The sequence below is a fragment of the Rhinatrema bivittatum genome, chromosome 10 (assembly GCF_901001135.1).
Source record: "Rhinatrema bivittatum chromosome 10, aRhiBiv1.1, whole genome shotgun sequence".
Lineage (NCBI taxonomy): Eukaryota > Metazoa > Chordata > Amphibia > Gymnophiona > Rhinatrematidae > Rhinatrema > Rhinatrema bivittatum.
Genome location: NC_042624.1, coordinates 73,232,267 through 73,256,160, shown reverse-complemented (window position 1 = coordinate 73,256,160; position 23,894 = coordinate 73,232,267). Strand labels below are relative to the sequence as shown.

The 23,894-nt window shown below is 42.3% G+C and overlaps 1 protein-coding gene across 8 annotated transcripts in view; it reads left to right on the top strand.

The window, feature by feature from the left end:
• Window positions 1–23,894, top strand: part of KLHL20 (kelch like family member 20) — a 139,721-nt gene that overhangs the window by 52,885 nt on the left and 62,942 nt on the right. For all 8 annotated transcript variants that reach the window (XR_003859083.1, XR_003859082.1, XM_029618963.1 and 5 more), the window contains 3 exons: window positions 6,359–6,474; window positions 7,733–7,916; window positions 16,253–16,396. Coding sequence is in view for 6 of the 8 variants with exons in the window: in XM_029618963.1 (XP_029474823.1) it covers window positions 6,359–6,474; window positions 7,733–7,916; window positions 16,253–16,396 (444 nt within the window). In the remaining 2 variants the exon portion in view is untranslated. The remainder of the gene's footprint in view (window positions 1–6,358; window positions 6,475–7,732; window positions 7,917–16,252; window positions 16,397–23,894) is intronic.

Genomic DNA, 23,894 nt, shown 5'->3' with positions numbered 1-23,894 from the left:
TAACTTGGATAACCTGGGTGAAAACAATGAACAGGGAAAAAATTTAAAAAGGGTATCAAGACATGGCTATTCCAACAAGCCTTTACCTAACTATCCAATAATATGCCCTGTCAGTAATCTCGATTATATAATTCTGTTCATTTGTTTTTTATTGAATTTTATGTATTTTATAATATTTTAACATTTTATTTTATTTAATGATATTGACATTGATTATATCCTTTATCATATTAGCCATTTTATTGTTTTGCTTTTAATTTTATTTTTAGTTATATTTTATACTTGCTATTTATTTTTTATTATCTGTAAACCGATGTGATTTTTGAAAGTTTGTATATAAAAATAAATAAATTATGAAAATGTATATTAAGGTGGATGTGTTATAAAATGTATCTATTATAACTCACTTAATACTGCTGGTTCACTATAAGCAGGCTAGAAATGGTTTTAATTAATGTTTCTAGGTCAAAATTGGAAGATAATTTGTCACCTGTATAGTTTGATTTTAGCACCCTGATGCCTAGTCAAGAAATCCCTTTTTGCTCTTCTAAAGTGTCCCAGAATGCAATTTTCTCCTAGGACAAGCAGGATCGGATCGTAGTCCACACATGGGTGACATTGGATGGAGCCCGGCATGGAAAACTTATGTCAAAGTTTCTAGAACTTTGACTAGGTACACTGAGCATGCTCCGCATGCCCTATACCACATGTCCACATGGGATCCCTCTTCAGTTGTGTTTTGTTTTTGTTTTGTTTTTTTCTGCGGAGCTTTCGCCTCGTGGTTTTTCTGAGCTTATGGCTTTTTGCTTCAAAATTGCCTTGTAAAACTTTCACCATTTCCACACCCCCGGTCGTTCTTTGTGTCTTTTTCAGGGCGGGTCCCTCTCCAGTTCCCCTTAATCTTCCAGCCAGGGTTTTCGGCAATTCAGTAAGTTTTATTTCTCTTCCATTCCCCCCCCCTCCCCGGGGCAGCAGTGCCTTGGTGCCCACTGGTGTCAGTTGCCCACCATCACCACTCCTCATTTTCACCCCTTCAGTTCGCTTTGTCATGGCCTCGTTGGGTTTCCGTCAGTGCACTCAGTGCTCAAGGACCATGTCCATTATGGATCCACACGATGTGTGTCCCCTCTGCCTGGGGGGCATCGCATGTGTGACCAGATGACCCCGAAGAGACTTCCTGCTCGCTTCGACAAGATGGAGAAGCTCTTTGAGGCGAGAAAGTCTGAGCCATCTGACGACTGCACTGGTGGCATTGACTCCGAAAGACTTTGGAGCCACACCAGTGGATACTGAGCCATTGACATCGGTGGGCTTGTGGACACTGTCATTGCCAGGGACCTTTTGGTCTCTTCCAGGTTGAGGACCTCTGCACCAGGGAAAGACTGAGCTGAGCACCGAGGGAAGCCGATGAAGCATTGGCACTGGTCACCTTCAATGCATGGTGTCGGTCTTGTGAAGGCACCGGCGCTTGCTGTGATGCCCCTGAAGCGACCCTGCAATGAGTCGTGCCCATTCTCCATTGATGCCGGGTATCCACAACAGTCTCCACCGGTCCCGGTGTCAGTCACCGATCCACCTCTGGGATCAGAGTAAGATCTGGCCACTTCTCCTGCCTCCCAGTCCGTTTTGGCATCAACAATTTTTGAGGAGGAGTTGGAGCGGAGAGTCCAGCTGGCGCTTGATTGGGCCCTGCGAGGCATCAAGCCGGCCGCACAGACAGTATCTATGCCTGTGCTTTCACTGCTGGAACAGCTCAACGTGCTCATCAGTGTGTTACCAGCCCAGCTGACATCTGTTCCTGGGAGGCCATGTTATGTCCGGTGGGGCATCGATGTTTCCCCTGACCATTGCGGTGCTTGTTGCCAGTCCTCTGAGGAGGAAGCTCCATCGAGGCTGGTGGTGACAGAGGCCTGCAATCCCCCATCAAGCTTTGCCAGGGCCAGCACGGTGCCACCAGTACCTAGGCCTCTGGACGAAAGCTGAGTACCTAGGGCCTCATCCCCTCTAGATTATAGTGAAGATGAGGCCCCATATGACCCCTGGGAGGATGACACTGCAGAATTCTCCTCAGAGGACTCTGAGGGTCTCCCCTCAGAACAGTCTCCTCCAGAGGAATGAAGGTCGTCTCTGCCTGAGGACCTAACCTTTGCAGGTTTTGTAAGAGCGATGGTAGAAGCCGTCCCATTTCACTTGATGATGGGGAACGCCGCCAGGTATAAGATGCTGGAAATCCTCCAGTTCGTGGAGGCTTCTAAAGAGATCATGGTGGTCCCATTACACAAGAACTTTAAGGAGTTGCTGTTGAGGATTTGGTAGCACCCCCTCACAGTATTTCTTGTAAACAGGAAGGCAGACAGGGTTTACCTCATCCAACAGGCTATCGGATTCGAAAAGCGTCAGCTGGCACATTAATCGGTGGTCTAATCCACTCTCGAGGGCCAAGTGCTCTCTGTCTTATGCCTCTGTGCCCCCGGGGAAGGATCACAGAGTGGTGGGCGCTCCTTGGGAGGAAGGTATTTCAGGGGACAGTGCTCATTGTTCGCATTGCCTCCTACCAGCTCTACATGAGCCAATACTCTTGCAACCTCTGGAAGCAAGTGCAGAAGGTGGATGAGTTGCTGCCTCAGCAGCAAGACGCCTTCTTGTCACTGGTGCGTCAGGGCTTGGAATGTGGGAAAACATGAAGTGTACTCCACCTACAATATTTTCGAGACAGCAATGAGAGTCTCTGCAGTGGGAATTGGCACCCACAGAATGGGCATGGCTGTGGGACTCAAATCTCCAACCAGAGGCACAGGAAAGACTCTACTTGCTGTGCACAGGAGAGAATCTCTTTGGGGATAAGGGGATGAGACCCTCCAGTATCTCTCCGCTAGCACTTCAGACCTGCCCTCCTCAACCAGGAGGTCTGTGAGGCAGGGTCAGAAGAGGCCTTTCTATCATCAGAAGTACTATCCTCTGGCCCGTTGTTCCTGTTCCAGAGGGTGATCTCCTGAGGCTATCCCAGGCAACAGCAAACTCCCAAGCCCTAGCCTGCACCCCAGACAAATCCCAGGATGGGGTTTTGATTGGATTGTAGGGAGCATCAGTCCGAAACCGAGACACTGGACTCTTCAGTTGGAGGCAGGCTTACAGTTCTTTGCAAATCGGTGGCCCAGTATAACCTCTGATCAGTGGGTTCTGTCCATCATCTGCCAAGGGTACCGATTTGAATCTATTGGGTGTCCCTTGATTTAAAGGACACACATACTCACATCGAGATCTTTCCATGTCACAGGAAGTATATCAGATTTGTGGTAGGAAAAAAACTTCAGTACAGAGTGTTGCCATTCAGGCTAGCATCGGCCCTGTGTATCTTTACAAAGTGATTGGCCATGGTGGGGGTGCTCCTCCGCAGGCTGGGAGTGCATGTTTTCCCTTACTTGGACGTTGGCTGGTCAAGAGCACCTCTCAGGCGGGGTAGATGGGTCCTTGCGCTTGACCATCCAGGTGTTGGAGTCACTAGGGTTCATCATCAACTACCTAAAGTCCCATTTTAGCCCATTGCCTCAATTGGATTTCATAGGAGCCCTGTTAGACATGGCTCAGGAAGAAGCCTTCCTGCCGTGCTCCAGGGCGGTCACTTGGGTATCCATAGCGGCGGGATCCAACAAAGGCAGCAGGTGTCAGCTTGGCACAGGTGAGGCTGTTGGGCCACATGGCCGCAATCATCCATGTTACTCCCTTGGCACATTTTACACATGCACAGAGTCCAGTGGACCTTAAGGTCACAGTGGCACCAGGCTGCCCAGGATCTTCAGACTCACATCTGCATCACCCCGTCTCTCCGGGACTCATTGTCCTGGTGGTGGTTTCTCTCTAATTGGGAGCAGGGGATATCTTTCCAAACTCCTGCTACTCAAATTGTCCTTAGCATAGATGCATCCACCCTAGGGTGGGGTGCTCAAATAGAGGGGCCTTGCACCCAGGGTCTATGGTCTGCCTAGGAAGCACAATGTCAAATCAACTCCCTGGAGCTCTGTGCAATCAGGTACACTTTATAGGCTTTCAGGGATCGGCTTTCCAACAAGATTGCCCTGATCCAAACAGACAACCAAGTAGCAATGTGATATGTCAACACACAGGGCGGCACAAGTCGTACCTCTTGTGTCAGGAAGCGGTCCAGACCTGGGCTCTGTCCCACAGGATTGTGCTCCAGGCCTTATATCTGACCGGAATGGAGAACTTGATAGCAGACAGACTGAGTCGAGCCGTCAGACCCCACGAGTGGTCGCTGGACCCAGGGGATGGCGAATCAGATCTTCCATCTCTGGGAAAGTCCAGACATGGACTTGTTCGCATTCCCCTGCAACAGGAAGATAACTCAATTCTGCTCCCTATATAGGTCAGACTGCGAACCAGCTTCTGCTGCCTTTTCTTGCCATTGTGGCAAGTGGAGTATCCTCTGATTCCTCTAGTAACAAAGATTCTCCTGAAGTTCAAGAGGACCGAGGGACTATGATCCACATAGCACCTCATTAACCGAGACAGGTCTGGTTTCCACTCCTTTGGAAGTTGTCCTTCCGGAGATCAATCAGTCTGTGGACTTCCCAGATCTCATCACGCAGGATCAGGGCAGGCTTCGGCATCCCAACCTCCAAGCCTTGTCGCTCACAGCCTGTATGTTGAAAGAGTGATTCTGCAGCCACTTGATCTTTCCCAAGATGTGTCTCAGGTCCTGATAACTTCTAGAAAGCCTTCCACTAGAAAGTCCTACAGACTGTATTTTTATTTATTTATTATTATATGCCGACATTCGATCTCAATTGAGAGATCACACTGGTTTACATTCAGAGGGCTTACAATCTAAGTTTTTGTACCTGAGGCAATGGGGGGGTAAAGTGACTTGCCCAAGGTCACAAGGACCAACAGCAGGACTCGAACCCTGGTCTCCTGGTTCATAGTCCACTGCTCTAACCACTAGGTTATTCCTCCTCCCAGACTGTAGTGGAGGAGATTTTCCATGTGGCATGAGCAGAAGGCCCTAGAGCCATTCTCCTGCCCCACATCAAACTGCTAGATGACCTTCTGCCCCTTTCGGAGGCTGGCCTGAAAACCAACTTCATTAAAGTCCACCTAAGTGCAATTGGCACATACCATCAAAGTGTAGATGGTATGCCGATCTCTGAATAACCTATAGTTGTATACTTCATGTGGGGCCTTCTTCAGTTGAAACTTCCCCCTAAGGCCTCCAGCTGTATCTTGGGACCTCAACGTGGTGCTAGCTCAGCTGATGAAAGCTCCTTTTGAGCCGCTGCGCACCTGTGACCTGAAGTTCCTGACTTGGAAGGTCATATTTTTTGGTGGTGGTCACTTCATCATGCAGGATCAGCGAGCTCCAGGCCTTAGAGACTTATTCAGCTTATACTTATGATGACAGGGTGGTCCTGCGTACATACCCTAAATTCCTGCCTAAGGTGGTGACTGATTTCCATGTTAACCAGTCAATCGTCCTGCCAACATTCTTTCCCAGGCCCCATTCGCACCAAGGCGAACTAGCACTGCACAGTTTGGCTTGCAAGAGAGCCTTAACCTTCTACCTGAGCCATGGCAGTGTCTGTGGCCCTCTTGTGGGCAGTTCCCTTGAGATCTGCAAGGCTATGATATGTAGTTCTCTCCACACATTTGCATCGCACTGTTGTCTGGATAGGGATGGCCGATGTGACAGTAGGTTCGGCCAGTCTGTTCTCCAGAATCTCTGAGGTGTAGAATCAAACTCTCCCTGCCTAGGGTCGTTTGGGTTCAGTGCTGTCTCCCCTTCTCTGGTACCAACAGCACTGTGGTTGTTATACCCATTGGCACCTGGTTGGTATAGGTTTGTCCCCATTTGTGTTAGGGAGCAGCCTGTAGCTAGGGATTCACCCAGGAGAAAGCAAAGTTGCTTACCTGTAATAGGTGTTCTCCTAGGACAGCAGAATGTTAGGCCTCATGAAACTTACCCGCTACCCCACGGAGTTGGGTTTCTCCTATTTTTTATTCTATTTTTATCGTAATTCTATGTTACGAGACTGAAGAGGGACCTCGCATGGACACATGGTATAGGGCATGCTCAGTATACCTAGTCAAAGTTCTAGAAACTTTGACGAGTTTTTTTTTTTTTTGTGCCATGCTGCATCTGATGTCACTCATATGAGGATTAACATCCTGCTGTCCTAGGAGAACACCTGTTACAGGTAAGCAACCCTGCTTTCTGCCTGACACCTTGATTCCTGCTATGGTTTACATTAGTTGATGGATTTTTTTGAAAAAAATGAAACCTTTGTATGACAAATGCTAGCATTTGTACAAAGTATAAGAAATCTTTTAACCTTTCACACAGAGACCTGGTGGATGAAGCAAAAAACTACCTCCTTCTGCCCCAGGAACGTCCCCTTATGCAAGGGCCAAGAACCCGACCACGAAAACCTATCCGCTGTGGGGAAGTGCTGTTTGCAGGTACATCAGCTCTGCTTGTAGGGTGATGAGAAATGGCATTTACACCATTCAAGCAGCCGTATTAGATAATAAAAAAAAATCACAGTACAGACTGTAATCACAATAAACATCACTTGTTCTAAAAATGAAATCTTTTCTTTCAGCAGACTGATAATGATCCTTTAAATGTTTTACTTTTTTATGGTTTACCAGTTTATAACAGCTCTACACAACTATAATACTCTGCCAATAAATCACTGTGCAGGAAAACCCTATGGCTATGTTTTTACAGGTACGGTAAAAGTGATTTCCAGATCATAGCTCAACTAGGGGGGTTTTTTACATTCAAATTACTGTAGATTAAAGTAGTTAAAAATAATTATATCAGATACTACTATTCCACAGCATTATTTAGTTTTTTTTGGGTTTTTTTACAACACTGTCATTGTTTGTAATTTATAATTAAGGATTTATTGTATTCATGTATCCAGATTGTTGGAACTGGTTGGCGTCTGGATTGTGGTGTGTGGCCTTTTCTACCCATCTCCTTTGAGTAGCTCTGCTAACTTCCCACCTTTAACCTATTGCACATCTTCTGTCTGTGGAGAAGCCACCTCTAGTATGTCCCACTCATGATCTACAGCACATATGCTATTGCACTGCCAAACCTTTGCCAAGCTCTGGAAAGCACATGACCCCAGGTCTGGACTTGTAGCGCACACCATTCCCTCATATTTGAATTTTAGGTCCTTATCTGAGTGCACCTTCTTGTAGCATGCTGGACCCACTGCAACTTTAATATAGGCTACTGCTAACCCATAGCACCCTTTTATGTTTTAGTCTTGAGTACATATCAGAAATATTGCATTGAATTGTGCATGTGTTCTGTGCTATGGTCCAGTATTTACCGGAGCCTAGAGCAATCCCTCCAGACACATTTCGCCTGTGTCCTGAACAAGATTTAATTCACTCTGGATAAACTCATCACAGATTTCTAGTTTTGACTAACTGGTTCTGCTATCCAGGGACTTCTGGAAGGTGATATGGACATAACAAGAAAAATGCTTGTAGTGTCCTATGATGCACCAAAAGCAATAAATGCAGCAGTGTATCCCTGCACGGTTGTAGCTTGGACATTTCCTAAACAGCAGGGAAAACAAATTAATATTTCCAGTAGTGTTCTTCCAGCTAGCAAGTCATGCTGAAGTGAGAAAATGTTTTCCCTGCTAAGATAGACATGAGTATGGCTTTTACACCATTATTTTGTTGATTTCTGTAGTGGGGGGCTGGTGTAGCGGTGATGCCATTTCTAGTGTGGAGCGCTATGACCCACAGACCAACGAGTGGCGGATGGTGGCTTCCATGAGTAAAAGGCGTTGTGGAGTCGGAGTCAGCGTCCTTGATGACCTACTGTATGCTGTTGGAGGCCATGATGGTTCATCCTATCTTAACAGCGTAGAAAGGCAAGTCGATGGCTCTCATCCCTCATCACTACCATGCCAAGTGCAGCTTGCTTATTGTTTTGCAAACAGACTGTGACTATGGATGTAAGCCTATAACATCTGCTCTGTTTGCTTCTCAGTCTTGTTTATCAAGTTGTGGTAACTGTCTCAGATCAGTCATTTTGTGAAAAGTATTCTTTTAGTGGCTTGAAGGATAATGCTTTCTTATGAAGGTGGGAGGGTGAAATGGGAGAATGAGATGATTATAGCAAAAAAATGTCATTTGAATTTGCCAGATACCTTCATCAACCACTGGGAATTGGAGCTTGCTCTAATCTTCCTTATCCACCAGATCAGTCCAGACAGTTATATTTTTCTCCCCTGCCAGCAGAGGGAGATGGAGAACAAAAACTTTACTGTAACTTGATACTTAACAAAGTTTGCCACCTGCAGTATCTGAGTAGGTGTCTGTCTCCAGCAGGTGGTAGCAGTGTTGAGCCTGCAGTTGGCGGTTCAGTGGATGAAATGCTTCCGGGATTGGGAAAATCCTATTTTGGACTATCCTCCTGGATGAGCAGGGGATCGGTGGCCTTTGGTGGCTTGAGTCGTGGCAGTGAGGAAGGTCTGATAGCTGGTAGTCCTGCCTGCCTCTGTCCTGGACCTCACCATTCTCTCTTTCGGCTACTCCCTGCCTGGACTTAGCTCTGCTTTTTGTAGGAAAGTATCCCTTTCTTTCTTTTCTCCTGGCAAGACTGCTTTAGAGTTTCAAAGTTTTAGCAAATAAAATAAAAACAGCAGCACAAAGGGAAGGGAGTTTGATGGTAGAACTGCTTGCACTTCTTGGTGGCAAGTGTCTTGCAGTGCAGGACCAGTTTGCCTAATTTTGGTTCTCACCACAGGAAAGACTGGGTGAGCACTGAATTCTTGTTTTTGTTTTCTTCAACATGGCACATTGGTATAGGAGCTTGGGAAAAGAATGTCCCGTGGGTGGTAGTCTCTGTATGCAGGGGGAGCCCCTCAGATGTTGAGCCTGGGTGGGGGGAGTGCTATGGCCAGGTAACTGGAATTTTGTAAAGGACTCTATAGGGGGATCCAGGCAGAGTAGCAGCAGTGGCCATTTTGTGTGCTCCTGATGTGGAGGGAGTGCAGTTAATTCTTCCCAGGCTTGCCAGTTTCTGACTCTGGAAGGCATTGCACTGTGGAAGCAAGGGGCTGAAAGCTTTGCTCTTCAGGTGTGGTGGCAGCAAGCCCCACAGGTGCCTTTTTCTCGGGCTTTGTGGTGTTCCTGAGCACTGCTTTTTTTCTTTAAAATAGGTCCAGTTCTGCTGGGGCACTAGGGGCTTCATTGGGGCTTGCTCTTTTTCCCCTCACGCTGAGCGTCTGCTGGATAAGGAGGAAAATGTCCTGAGAAGTTGTTTTTAGGGTGGTCAAATTATTTGTTAAAGAGAGGGTTAACCACAGTTTATTCCATCCCTGGCAAAGTTGAATATTAAGACTAATCCGGCAAAGTCTGAGCAGGAAGGGGAAGGGGTCTTAGAGATCCTGCAAAGTTGTTTTTTTTTGTGGGTTTTTTTTCCCATTTCGTAGGTCGGCCAAAGCTCTGGTAGCGACAGAATGGGACACACCAGAGATGTGCAATGGTAATATTACATTCGCTCCCAATGGAGACGTTAGTATTGCTAAATTTCTAAGGGGAATGCTCCAGGAAGGGAGATAAGTCCTCTTGAAACGTGTATCTTTGAGGTTTCAGCCCTAGCTTTTTAGAGTTCCGATTTGTTTTAGTTGTCATGGTGCAGGCATGCTTATGCTGTTTTTCAGATCCTGTTTCTAGCTTCTCGGATACTGTTTGGCAGGTAGAACAGCTGGAAGCAAGTATCACTTTTATAGCCTTGTATGATTTGATTAGTACTTCTGTGGTAACGGCTAGGCATTTATGCTGGTCTTCTGAATGGGTGGTGAATGTTTGGTCCAATTCTCATTTAGGATACTTTGCCTTTTAGGGAAAAAAGTTTTGGAGAACTTAAGCTTCTCAGCAAGTCTAAGGCTCACAAAGTATCAGAAGATGAACCCAAATCCACACCTGAAGCATTCCCTGTCATTAAGTTCCATGAGTCCAGGCAGTGACCGGAGAAGAGTTCCTTGTCATAGATGCAATATATTAACAAGTCTGAGTCTTCTCAGTGAAGATCAGTAGAATTTCTCTTCATTTTGGGGGTTGCTTATCCAAACATTTTGAGGATTGGGCCCAAATAACTGCTGATCAATAAGAAACGTTCTTGCCTTAGACTTTGCTAGCCCAATAGTTGATGCATTCATAATTTTTGTTCTTCCTGTGTAAAGCTGCAAGAGGTGAAATGGGCTTTGTATGGCCTTATCCGGTTGGCAGCTGTGATTCCGCTAGCGGCGCTATTACAAAAAAAACGTGCCCTTGAAGGTACCTATTTTCGCATGAAGTCTCTTCCATCAGTGATTGCGTCTGTAAAGAAGTGGGAATTCTAGCATCCCTGGTCCTGTTGGATGCTTCTCTGCTCATATTGATCCAAAAAGATCATTAAAGCTTTCTCCGATTTGCAGTTCTCAGAGATCACTTAGTTTCAGGTCCTGCTATTTGGTCTAGCGACAGCTCCTTGCACCTTTTTCAAAGATCATAGTTGTAGTTACAGCGGCTCTGCGAAAAGGAGGGACTATGGTATTCTTATCAACTTTCCCAAAAGCAGGTTTTATTCATCTCAAGGGTAAGAGCCTACAGCCACACCACCTGAGGGTACCGAATCTCATCTGATTTCAGAAACTAAGTTGGATTGGGCCTGATTAATACTGTAGATGGGTGACTACCTGGGAATATCAATTTGCTGCAAATGGGGTGTTCCAGGGCCTGGGATTATCTTCAAGTTCTGTACTTGATGGCTTCAACTTCTAGATCTGATTCCTTGGACAGCGGCTTGTGGCCATTGCAGAGGGCTCTTCTGTCGAGATGGAATCCACAATTGCAAAATTATGAGGTCAAGTTACCCCTTTTGGGCGGGGAAGTGAAGTTAGGTCTGTCCTGATGGCTCTCAGATCTGAATTTGTCAGAGGGTGGTTTTGGAGTTTCCAGACAAGATAATAGTGACCACAGCTGCCAGCCTAAAGATCTGGGAAGCTATTTGACAAGGACAGATTTTTCAAGGTCTTTGGAATGTAGCAGAAGCATTCTGTTCCATTATTTGTTTGGAGATGAGGGTGATTAGAGGAGCGCTAATAGCCTTTTCTGCCTCTTATCAAGGATTGGTGGTGAGGGTTCTGTCGGACCAGTGACAGCCATGGTATACGTGAACAAACAAGGTGGAACCAGAAGTCAGATGGTGGCATTGGACATGAGTTGGTTGTTCCATTGGGTGGCATACTATCTTGAGAACTGGCAACTTTCTTCTTGCTGGGATAGAAAAGGTGCAAACAGATTTTTTTTGGAGCAGGCAAGGGTTGGTTCCTGGATAATACTAGCAAGGGAGGCAATTACAAATATCAGCTCCAGGTGTGGGGGATGTCTTATATGAATTTGGCAGTTTTTAGGTCACCAAAAAAGATCTAGGGGTGAAGGGTTTGGTCACCCTGCCACAACCTTGGCCTCAAATTTGCCTTCTGTACGTGGTTTTTTTTTTTTGGCCATGGCCTCTGATAGGGAAAGTGCTTGAGTGGGTTGAGAGTTGTATGGGAATGGTTTGCCAAGCTGTTTTAGATTCAGGATAGAGGGTCCTCTGTGGCTCGCATATGTTCCCAAGTCTTCTGTATCCAGAAGCCAGTGGGTCACTTTGTTTTGAGGCATGGTTCTTGAGAGGGGAAGGCTGTGAAGAAAAGGGAATTTGGAGGTTTTCTCAAACTTGCTGCAGGCTAGGAAGGCATCTATTTCTTTGGCTTATGTTCAGGCATGGAAGGTGTTTGTGACCTGGTGTCATAAAGCTGAGTTATCTCCTTTTGTGGTATGTTTCTTCCATTCTTTCTGTTCTGTGGAAAGAACTGCAGAAAGGGTTGGCCTAAGCAATTATCTTACAGCACAAGTCACTGCGCTCTCTGGTTACGGAGGTAAAGTACAGAGTCTTTGCCTTTTATTCCAGATGTGCTCAGATTTTAGAGGGCTATGAAACTTATGCATTCTCCATTTCAGGAAGCTGGTACATATGTGGAATTTCAACTTGGTTTGTCTTGTAGTTATATAATTCATCAAGGTGCTGTGTCCTGATACTTAGATACCTAAAGCTGAGGTCCCTAAATTAGGCTTGCTATTTATTTAGTCCTGCAGGGATCCTTTCTTGAATTTTTTGTAAGAGGGTTTCGATTTATTCAGTTCCTTCCTTTTTTCCTAAAGTGGATTTTGTTCCACCTGGATCAATTAGTGGTCTGGTTGTGTTGTAAAAGATCTATGCAGGGAATTTCATGTACTAGTTGTACATTAGTTCTGTTTCAATATTTATAGGTAAAAAATGCATGCAGGTGATCAGATCTTATCTTGTTTTAGGGTCTTAGAAGGGGTATACAGGCTTCTTAAGCTATTTTCACCAGTTGGTTCAAACAGGAGATTGTGTCAGCCTATATTTCCAAAAGCCTGATGGTTCCTGGGGGCCTGAAAGCTCACTCCATTATGTTAAGCGTTTTCGTGAGCACATGTTTAGCAGTGGCTTGGTTTTCATGGTATACCACCTTCTTCGTCGTCATAGCTTGGATGTTCATGCTTCAAATGTTGCCACCTTTTATGGTGGTCATTTTGCGAGCAGGTCTTTCATGCTCTCTCCCAGTTTACAGTGGCTTGGGCACATCTCAACTGTCTAGACTGGTTTGGTGGATGATTAGGAAGGAAAAATTGGTTCTTACCTGCTAACTTTGTTTCCTTGAATCCTACCAGACCAGGCCAGTGTGTTCCTCTTTTGGACTCAACACTGCTCTTCTGTATGTATGTAAGGTTGTGCTCATAAGTTTGCATACCTCTGGCAGAATTTGTAAAACTTGTAGCATTTTAAGAAAACATAAGTGATTAGACAAAACACGTCTGTTTAATTTGAAACACATTAAAAATATCGTGCATCACAGAATAGCACAACCATTTAAACCATAGCAGTAAAGGAAATAATATGGTCCTCTTCAAAAGTTTGCATAACCTTAGTTCATAGTATCGTGTATTACCCCCCTTTTTTTTTTTTGGATCAATGAAGACTTACAGTCTTTTGTGATGATTGTGAATGAGGCTCTTTATTTTGTTAGGCAGTAAAGCTGCCCATTCCTCTTAGCAAAAAGCTTCCAGATCCTATAAATGCTTTGGTTGTCTAGCATGAACTGCATGTTTGAGTTCTTCCCAAAATGGCTGCTTGATGTTGAGGTCAGGAGACTGTGGGGCCAATGCAATAAAATGCACTCAGTCTAGCGCACAGGGTTTACCTGCTGTTGGATGCACGTCTTGGACACCCTAGACTAGCACCTGATGCAAGAAGGAGATTAGCGTGTCCAAAACGCACACCTAAACAAATGCATATCTTATAGCACTCATCACATGAGATGAGGCTATTAGCTCTTATCCCCGATGCAGAAAATCGCTGGGCACCCAAAGCACTTTTTAATGCAGCAAATTTACCTCCAGCCTCGGAGGTGGCGTAAAATTAATCTGCAAGTGAAGGACTCATGAGAAATATAAAAATATGGTCCTCTGTGGTTCCTCCTACTTAGTATCATTGTGACATTTAAATTTAATGCTTGCAGTGTTGAAAAATAAACGTATATTGGCTTGATTTAAAACAAAAACAAACCTAAAAAAAAAACCCCTTCTTCTAGATGCACAATTTAGACACCCATAGCGAGGAGTGCTTAGCTATGGATGTCTTCAGCAAGCTGAGCAAAATTGGCCAGAAGAAGTGGGATAAAAATGGACGCACATAGTGAGCGCCTATTGCAGTTGTGGGCACCCGATGCATTTTGGCGGTAAGGACGCACAAGTCTCCCCTAACGTGTCCTTTTTTATTTTTTATTTTTTTACGCAGCCCCTCATTTAAATACTACATTGGGCACCTAGGAGATGTGGCTGCGTGTGCATTAGGAAAACGGGTGCTTAGTACGCATCTCATTGCATCAGCCCCAATGATGGCCACTCCAGAACTTTCCCTTTCTTCTGCAGCCACTGAAGGGTTGACTTAGCCTTCATTTTCAGATCATTGTCATCTTGGAAAGGCCAAGTGCACCCCCCCCCCTGCACAGTTTCCTGGCTGAATGTAGTTTCTCCAGTATTTTCTGATAAGCTGCATTCATCCCATCAATTTCTACTAAATTCCCGGTGCCACTGTAGCTCACGCACTCGTAAAACAGCAGCGATCCACCTCCATGCTTCGTGGTAGGGATGGTGTGCTTCTCTTCATAGGCCTTGTTGACTCCTCTCCAAACCTAGCATTTAGGATTGTGACCATAAAGTTCGGTTTTGGTCTCATCACTCCAAATTATTTTGTTCCAGATGCTTTGAGGCTTCTCTAAGTGCTGACTGGTGTATTGTAAGCGGGCTTTTTTTTTTTTTTTTGTGGTGGTGGTGCAGCAATGACTTTTTTTTTTTTTTTCTGGCCACTCTACCATACAGTCCATTTTTGTTCAAGTATCTCCTTCTTGTGCATGCTGAAACACCCACACCACTTTTTCAAAGACGCTTGTATTTTAGTAGAAGTTGCTTGTGGGTTTTTATTTGCATCCCAACAGTTTTCCTAGTAATTGTCTGAAATCTTTCTTGGTCTACCTGATAATGGTTTGGTATTAACAGAACCCATAATTTTCCACATGTTGCTCAGTTTCATCGGTACTGATTGGCATTTTCAAATCTTTGGATATATCTCTATATCCTTTTTCTGATGTATAAAGTTTTACTACTTTTGCTAGCAGATCCTTTGATAGTTTTTTTGCTTTCCCCTTGTTTCAGTAACCACCAAAGTCAGTGCAGCCCTGGATGAAATGCACAAGGGTTTCTCATAAGCTAAGAAACTCATTGATCATTTATACCCAGACATTAATTATTACAGTCACAAGGCACAGGTGAGGAATACCTGTCCTTCATTGCCAACTCAACCTGTGTGTGTCAACATAAGTGTGTATTATCAGCCCAAACATTCAAGGTTATGCGAACTTTGGAACAGAACCATTTTATTATTTCCTTTATTGCTACAGTTTGATTGTATTTTTCTATGATGTATAAGTTTAATTTGAAACAAATTAAAAATAACAAATATGTTTTGTCTGATCACTCATGTTTTCTTAATGATACACATCTTACAAATTCTGCTAGCAGTATGTAAACTTATCACAACTGTATGTATAGGAAATGTTTGACTCTTAATGATTGTTTTTTGTCTTGGGACATTCATGCCCTCTCCTTGAAAGGGGCATAAAGTGTAGCTTAGAGGTTCATTGACAAATTGTTTTCCCCCTTGCTCAAGGGGGTGGGGGGGGGGGAAGTATTAGTTTTGATACTTTATGTAGTTACTAAGATACTGCACATGTCACATTAAGTACCAAGCGTACAATAAAGCTTTTGTTCTTTCTCCATCTTCTGGTAAGGGAGAAAATTCCAACTGTCTAGACTGGTCTGGTAGGATTTGAGGAAAGAAAATTAGCAGGTAAGAACCAGTTTTTCCTTTCTTTTTTACTCCATTATTAGCCTATCCTCTTTGTTTACTTCTTTGTTTACTTCTGTTTCTTCCTGTTCCGCCCCTCTCTGTGTGACTTGCAAGACATCTGTTTTGTTCCTCATCACCTTACACCACTCTTAGTTTCTTTGTTACGGGCAAGGTGGTGTCTTCTGATTGCATTGCTCCTTTTTGCCAGTGACAATGGCTTGAACAGCTGTGTTGCCTTGTCATGCATTATTTTTTCATTTCTAGCAAGTGTGATGAGCTTTGCTGGCTTATAAATTTATATTTCACCTTTTGTGACTGCTCAGCCACTTCAAAGTGGATTACAATCTGGTAGTGTAGGATTTTTTCCTGTCTCCAGAGAGTTTACAATCTAAGGCCTGGATTTACCAAGCCGCTATAATCTATCTTGGGAGGGGTCCAATATTGTGGGGGGACTTTTCTCGTGGAGAAAAGGCCGCAGATCCTAAATTGAAAAGCAGCGCATTGCTATAGTCCTCAGTCATTCTGTGTACGTTATTTGCATTTCTTAAAATTCTGAAATCTGAGTAGGGAGATGAAGATTACAGGATGTAACTAAGGTTGCATCTGCTCCATCTCACTGAGAACGTTTTTTCCTGTTCTTTGCCTGCTGAAAACATGACCCTGTATCTTAAGAAGTAAAGGAGAGAGAGAGAGGCAGCCTGACTGCAAGCTTCAAAATGACAGTCTGACAAACCTTTACAGGTATGACCCAAAGACGAATCAGTGGAGCAGCGATGTTGCTCCAACCAGTACGTGCAGGACCAGTGTTGGCGTGGCAGTTCTTGGTGGGTACCTGTATGCTGTAGGCGGCCAGGATGGGGTCTCCTGCCTCAACATTGTAGAAAGGTATTTAAAAAAAATTCGTACTGGTTATAATGAACATGATGCAGTTCTGTAAAATGAGACATAACATTTTTCTAATAAAGCTTTATGATGTGGAATAATCTTTATGTAAATATGAAGCTTGGGGAAACTTCAGTTATGAATATCCCAACGACTATCACAGATGGTTTCCTATAATATCTTGTAGTTATGAACAATACAATATCTCCTTACTACTTATGTAAGATGATCTTAAAATGAAAGTTTGTGCCTTTATTGTAATTCTCTGAAAATAGATGCTTAGATCCAACAGCTGTAGAGAAAAGTGTTTTATTAAATGCTATAAAATAAGTCTTAAATGCTTAATAAGGTACCTTATGGAGAGGAATAGTGCCAAGCAAGCACCAGCATAAACTCCCTCTCAAACTATTTTACTGATAAAGCATTAAATAGAATTTACAATTGTATATTCGTTTTTTATTTTATTTTTATTTTCTTTTACTAATTTTACAGCTTTCAAAAGTATCCACTTTGTGCAGAAATATGGTATTAAGGAAAGGAAAATACAATAAATAAAGAAATTCACATTATACAAAAGAAATCCAATACCCATTAGACCACCATTCATGGGGAGGAGGAGATCAGCAAAAAAGGAGAAAATCACAGGAAACTAAAAATGGCAATGACTTAGCTTATATGGCATGCACACATCCATTTAGGATGATAGTTAACCTAGACATTACTTGCTTGGAACATAGTCGTCTTAGAATCTATAAAACTTTTGAGCTGCTCTGGTGAGAAATATGTAATTATCTCTATTATACGTAACAATACATTTACACGGAAACCTTAGGAAGAAGGTTGCTCTAATTGCTAAGGGATCTTGGCGCAAAGCCAAGAATCCCTTTCTTCTCTCCTGAGTTGATTTCGTTAAGTCAAGAAAAATCCTAACATTTTGCCCCATGAATAATGCATTTGATTTCTTAAAATAATTTCATAACAATACTAAGATCTTTTTCAGTAAACAGATATTAGCAAAGTGGCTCTTTCAGATATTTCAAAATTAGATGACTAAATAAACAGATAAGTTTAAATCTACAGGAGGGAACTGAAATTGAGCACTAGAGAAAGTGAAGGTAGAAAATACACTTTATCCGGGGGTGGGGGAGGGGAGCAGATTCACTCGTAAACTCCAATTAAATATCTTTATAGTAATTCGCGGAATCTCTCCCACAACCCTGGGAAAATTCAATACTCGCAAATTCAAATGCTAGTTTTCTGTAATTTCCACTTTCCTGTTTAAGACACTACCATCTTGAATGATCGTTGACAGAACACCTTTAACATGTATTCCTTCTTCCACATTCTTAAACTTTTAATCAGAAATTTCTTGCCAATGAACTTCATTATACTTAGCAATAGAATCCACTTGCTGCTATGAGTTGATCTTCAAAGAGCAATCTGAGAGAGCTTTTCTCTTAGAGGACATTAAATCCCATAAGGAGTCTAAGGTAATCACCACAGGCTTCTCCAAACAAGCTGGTAAACCGTTAGATGGGAGAGTCCCAGCAAACAATCTCTCACCTCCACTCTCAGCCCGGGTAATCATATTAGCCAGCACAGATGCACCGGCACACTCTCTGTTGATCAGTGAGGAACTAAGCACGGGCACTTCCAATGCCCTACTCCCTCGACCTCAGACAATTGGACTCCCTCCTTCGGGCTCCACGTGGGGTGCTGCGACAAGTCTGCCGGTACAGCCGGTGGTTGACGTTCATCCTGGGGGCTCAATGACACCTCCTCTGAAGCCAGGGCAGGTTCTCCTCCACTCGCTGCAACAGCCGGAACTTGGGCTTCAAGTTGCAGTGTCGTAGCTGTGAACTGCAGGATTGTTTTTTTCTGCCCGAGTAAGGATGATGAGACTGAGGGATAGGTTCTAATTCTCCCCTTCCTCTTCGCAGGCATTTTAAATCAAAAAAAGCAAGCAAAAATTCTCAAAGAAAATAGCGAGCTGGCAGCATTGTGCGCAAGCCGCTATCTTGGCTCCTCCCTCTGACAATTGTATATTTTCAACCCCTAAACTGTTACATAATTGTCAACATTTGGTTAACTTTCTATTATAAACAAATAACCTGAATGGTCATCTTTGCTCTGTCTCCATGCTAATTAATCCTTTCCTTTGTATGTAAATGTTTTCTTAGAATGTTGTGGTGTTAGCAGCCTTGTCTATACTAAGAATGATTTTTATAACTTTAGATGGAATGTTAACTGGCCTTGTCCTTATTCTGGATATTTATTTATTTAAAGTTTTTCTATACCGGCATTTGCGATAAATATCGCATCATGTCGGTTTACAATTAACAAGTGGATAGGGAACAAAGTCAAAAAATAACATTTAGTAATAAATGATAATAATAATAGTAGTAAAAAACATAAAACAAGTGAAGGCTAAGGAATGCAGTTACAATAAAACAAGGGAATAAAGTAACTTGGATCGGAGAAAAGAAGCAGGGGTTTAAATAGAAAGAACATATATGCCAGTCAATGTGCTTATAGCATTGATGAATTGCCCTTAAGAGGTAGGGATGTTAATTACCATGATTAAGGCAAAGTCTGGGCGACTGGTTGATAATGGAATAGGTTCAGTTTAGTTCAGGAAATGCTTTCATGAATAGCCACGTTTTAAGTCTTTTCCTAAAAGGAGGAAGGCATGGTTCCTGTCGCAAATCTGGTGGGATGGAGTTCCACAGTGTTGGTCCTGCAGTGGAGAAAGCCCTGTCTCTGGCGGTTATGTGCTTCATGGATTTGGAGTGTGGTACTTGTAGGGTTTCTCTATAGGACTCTCTGATTGGTCTTATGGACGTGAATTTTTTGAGAGGAATTTGAAGGTTGAGCTGAGATTGTTGATGTATAGCTTTGAAAATAGTGGTTATGGACTTATATATGATTCTGTAGTGAATTGGCAGCCAGTGCATGTCTTTGAGAATTGGTGATATGTGGTCTCTTCTCCGTGTGTTAGTTAATATTCTCGCAGCCGTGTTTTGGACCATCTGAAGGGGTTTAGTGTGAGATGATGGAAGACCTAAAAGCAAAGAGTTGCAGTAATCTAGTTTAGCAAATATTATTGGCAATGTTTTATTTTTTGGATATGTTTTTTTTTTTATTGGATATGTTTTTATGACCCTGTGGTCCAGTTTTTTTTCTGCATTTTTATCTAGCTTATAGTGTCCAATTGTCTAGGAAAACAAGTACAAAGTTGTAGCACAAATGTCATCTTACAATGTTATACTTGTTAAAGGCTGCCTGTGATCAAAAATCAAAAACTTAGGCTAATAGGAATAATGACTTCTTGTGTGACATGTCAAAAATGGTTCCACTGCAACTAAGGGCTTATGAGCACCCACATTACCTTCCATAGCTGACTAACTTTTTTTTTTTTTTTAACATAGTTTGGTGATGTATAAATTTTGTTTTACTTTCTCAGTTGTTCAGAGCACTTGTGTGCATGTATGTGGAAAATATTCCTTATGTTAGGGAAACCCATTTTTGGAATACTTCTCTCATACCCAGGCTTCTTAGCTAAGTATAAATTAACTAGAAGACAACAAGAATTATGCCAAGACTTTATTAACACAGCTCATGTGTTCATTGCTGCGTTATGAAGCTGGTTAGCTTTCCCTCAACAGAAATGTCTAAGCCACATGATATATCCCTGAAGTGATATTTATATTGCTTGAAGTTCAGCTGCTCTAGAAGTCATGACCAATTGAGTTCTTTAGCAGGGTATGTCTTGGTGCTGCCAGGATCCTTTTGCAATGTTTTCTGCTCTCAGCACTTGCCTGTAAGTCCCTATCTCAGCAGGTTTGCAATCTAAATTTATACCTAAGATAGTGGAGTATGTCACAAGGAGGATCAATGGGAGAAGTGGGATTTGAGCTCTGGCTTCCCTGGTTCTCAGCATGTTGCTGTTCTTCTATTCCAGAATCCCCAGGCTACAGTAGAAAGTACTGACAATTTTGTCGCTTGGTTTAAGCTGCCCCTGATATTCCAGGGTCTGAACAAAAAAAAAATCTGATGTAGGTGAAAATCAACAAAGAAATAACCTCCTATGTTTCATATAACAGTGGGATGATGTCATAGAAAAGCTTTGGTGTAGTGTTAGCTGTTCCTTGGGCATACATAATTCCAAATTTCCTTACACATTGGATCCATAATGTTTATATGATCAAGTGTTTTCTAGTTCTTCATTTTAGTTTCATTATCCATATCAATATCCTTATTGATGTGAACATCCATGTTAAGAACAGTCTTTCTTCTTAATACAGGATTAATGTGAGCATAAAAATGGGTTACTATTCTTGTCCTCAGTTGAATTTCAGCTCTTCCAGACCAGCAAGGACTTAATACCGCAGCCTTCTGTACTTCTTTAGATCAGCATTACTGTTGATATATCAGTGTACATGGTGACCCTTTATCTCTGTCAACATTCAAATGGACGTGAACACCTCATATACTAATCTTTATGCTGATATCAATGCTCCAAGTATCAACATCTATCATGAAGCTGTCTGTTTAGTGGTCTTCATGATATAGTGCCAATATGTCAGAATGCCGGGGCTTTTTATGTTTATAAATTTTTAACTGCTGAAGTGCATGGCATTCCTTAAACCTAGATTTCTCAAATTCCACTTGATGAAAAAAAGGCAGATCTCAGAGCAACCTGTTTATGGTGTGGGACATTTGGGTTTAAAATGACAACCCTCTGAGTTAATCAAGCACAAAAGACTTCGTCTAATATTTTGTAGATTTTTCTCCTAGTTTCTCAATTGCTAAAAGTTTCTAGAATTTGGTACATTTGACAGCAATTGGGACTGACACACATGCCACCTAAAGAAAATAGGTTGTATTTTTTGTCCAAACTGAGCAAGTGAAATTTACAATTGAAGATTTAAAAAAAAAAAAAAAAAGTCATCATAACCTATTGCCGGTGTGCAGCTATAATTCCTTTCTTTATCAAATGTGTGGAAGGATATATGTTCTACTTTCGAGTATTGAATAGGAAGAGGTACAAACATCCTAATTTTAACACATTGCTATTTGGAGTCAAATGTAGCCTATAACATAAATTGATTTTGAGATTCTATTTTTTAGTGGTTCAAATACTTCATAATTCTTCGCCTGCCCCTCTCTCTGACTGTGAGTTTACTCTCTCGCTAGGTCTTGTCGTTCCTCCCAAAGTATTCTTTTAAAGATTCTAAGGGTATCGATTTAATGGCAACTGAAAAAAGGGTCCTTTTTTATTTGGGTCCCTCACTGTGGAATTTCTTACTTTATATTCTTAGAATAAGAGATATTTCTGCTATCTATCTTTCTTTCAGACGCAATATATAGCCTGGCTTTTTATTAAAGCTTTCAATTAATGTATTATACTGTGTCCTGTTATGTTTTGCATTGTTTGAATTTCTATCTGATTTATAGTTGACTTTGTATACTGCTCTGTAACCTATGGGAGAGGCATTTGATAAATCTGAAAATGTAAATTAAGATAGAAAAGTTATGTTTTATATGGGGAATTAGCTATAAAAGTGATAATGCCAAAATATTTAATCAGTCTTGTAAATGAAACCAAATAATTCTTGTAGACCAGAATGTCACCTAAATAAACTATTTTATTAAGGACTGCAAATATAGCATTTGATTATACAGAAATCTATATTTTGCATTCACTAGAGATCGTTAGAGTAGGAAATATAAACAGAAAGCAAGGCTTTGCTACTTATTCTTGCAAACAATAAATTGGGACTTACTAGCAGTTGAAGGAAGGTCAGCTGATCAGTCTGCACCCATGCTTCATGCTGGTAATGATAATGGCTCCTCTGTAGTCTCATGGTCAGGTATGGGGATATGATAGAGGTGTTTAAAATCATGAGAGGTCTAGAACGGGTAGATGTGAATCGGTTATTTACTCTTTCGGATAGTAGAAAGACTAGGGGGCACTCCATGAAGTTAGCATGGGGCACATTTAAAACTAATCGGAGAAAGTTCTTTTTTACTCAACGCACAATTAGACTCTGGAATTTGTTGCCGGAGGATGTGGTTAGTGCAGTTAATATAGCTGTGTTTAAAAAAGGATTGGATAAGTTCTTGGAGGAGAAGTCCATTACCTGCTATTAAGTTCACTTAGAGAATAGCCACTGCCATTAGCAATGGTTACATGGAATAGACTTAGTTTTTGGGTACTTGCCAGGTTCTTATGGCCTGGATTGGCCACTGTTGGAAACAGGATGCTGGGCTTGATGGACCCTTGGTCTGACCCAGTATGGCATTTTCTTATGTTCTTATGATGACAGTAAGGAGCACTGGAGCGGTCGCATAAGGGCTCTTGCCCATGGGACGACCTCCAGGGTTGATGCCATGAGGCAGAGGGCTTTAAGATAGTCCCATACCTTGGGGCGTGTATTGGTCATCAATCGTCGTAATTGTTCCATCAGTTTCTGTTTGGTGTCAAAGCGGGCCTCCAGGTACTCTAGAGCAGTGGTTCTCAACCTTTTTTCTGTCGGGACACACCTGACAGATGGTTCTCACATGCATGACACACTGACCCATGATCGTTACGGGGCTAGATGTAAAAGTACAGTTTGCATCGACGGGAACCCCCTTGACCCACAATAATGGATGTAAAGCAAAATTATGACATTTCCCATACAACTCACCCTACAAAAAAGATATTCTGGTTCTGGTGTCATCGCAGTAACAGTTACTCAAACTCCTTCTACTTCCAGGCTCAATAGCCCTACTTATGAAAAGACAGCAGTTTACTACCAATGCATATCCTCTTGAGAAAACACAACAAATAAGACTGATAAAACGCTTACATGCTAGTAAAATATCTCATCTCGGTAACAGACACAGAACCAACCTAACATACTCCCAGGATCTGTAGTAATGCACATAAACTAATCCGCACACAGTTACACCTGTATTATGGAATACACTCAAACAGGAGCAACCTTATCTATGAAAAGGCAACACTACAAATATTAAATCAGGCCCTAAAAACCAATACACCTCTTATTAGGAAAACAGAACTAGCAAGCAGCTATAGATCCCCACACAGAAATAATTGTAAAACTATACTAATAAGCAGAATAAATGTTTCAAAACAGCTATGAACAGAATAACATCCAACAATTAAAAACTCATTAAAAACTATTAAAAATTCTCCAAACACCAATAAAATATTTCAAAAAAAAAGCAGACACATCACATAATATTAAATAATTAAAATGGCAGTCAATCAAGAAAAATAAACTTAAAAAGCCACCTTTACTTACCCCCTCCAGCAGCTCTCCTACTCCTCTTCCATGCAGGCGATAGCACACAGCAGAAGCAGCAATAGAGGCTAAGCTCTATACTCATGGTCCTCTTCCTTAGTTCCATGTCTCTCACACACAGTCATGCCCCCATGACCAGTTTCTGTCTCTCACACACCAATCATCTCCCAAACAGTCTTTGACACACA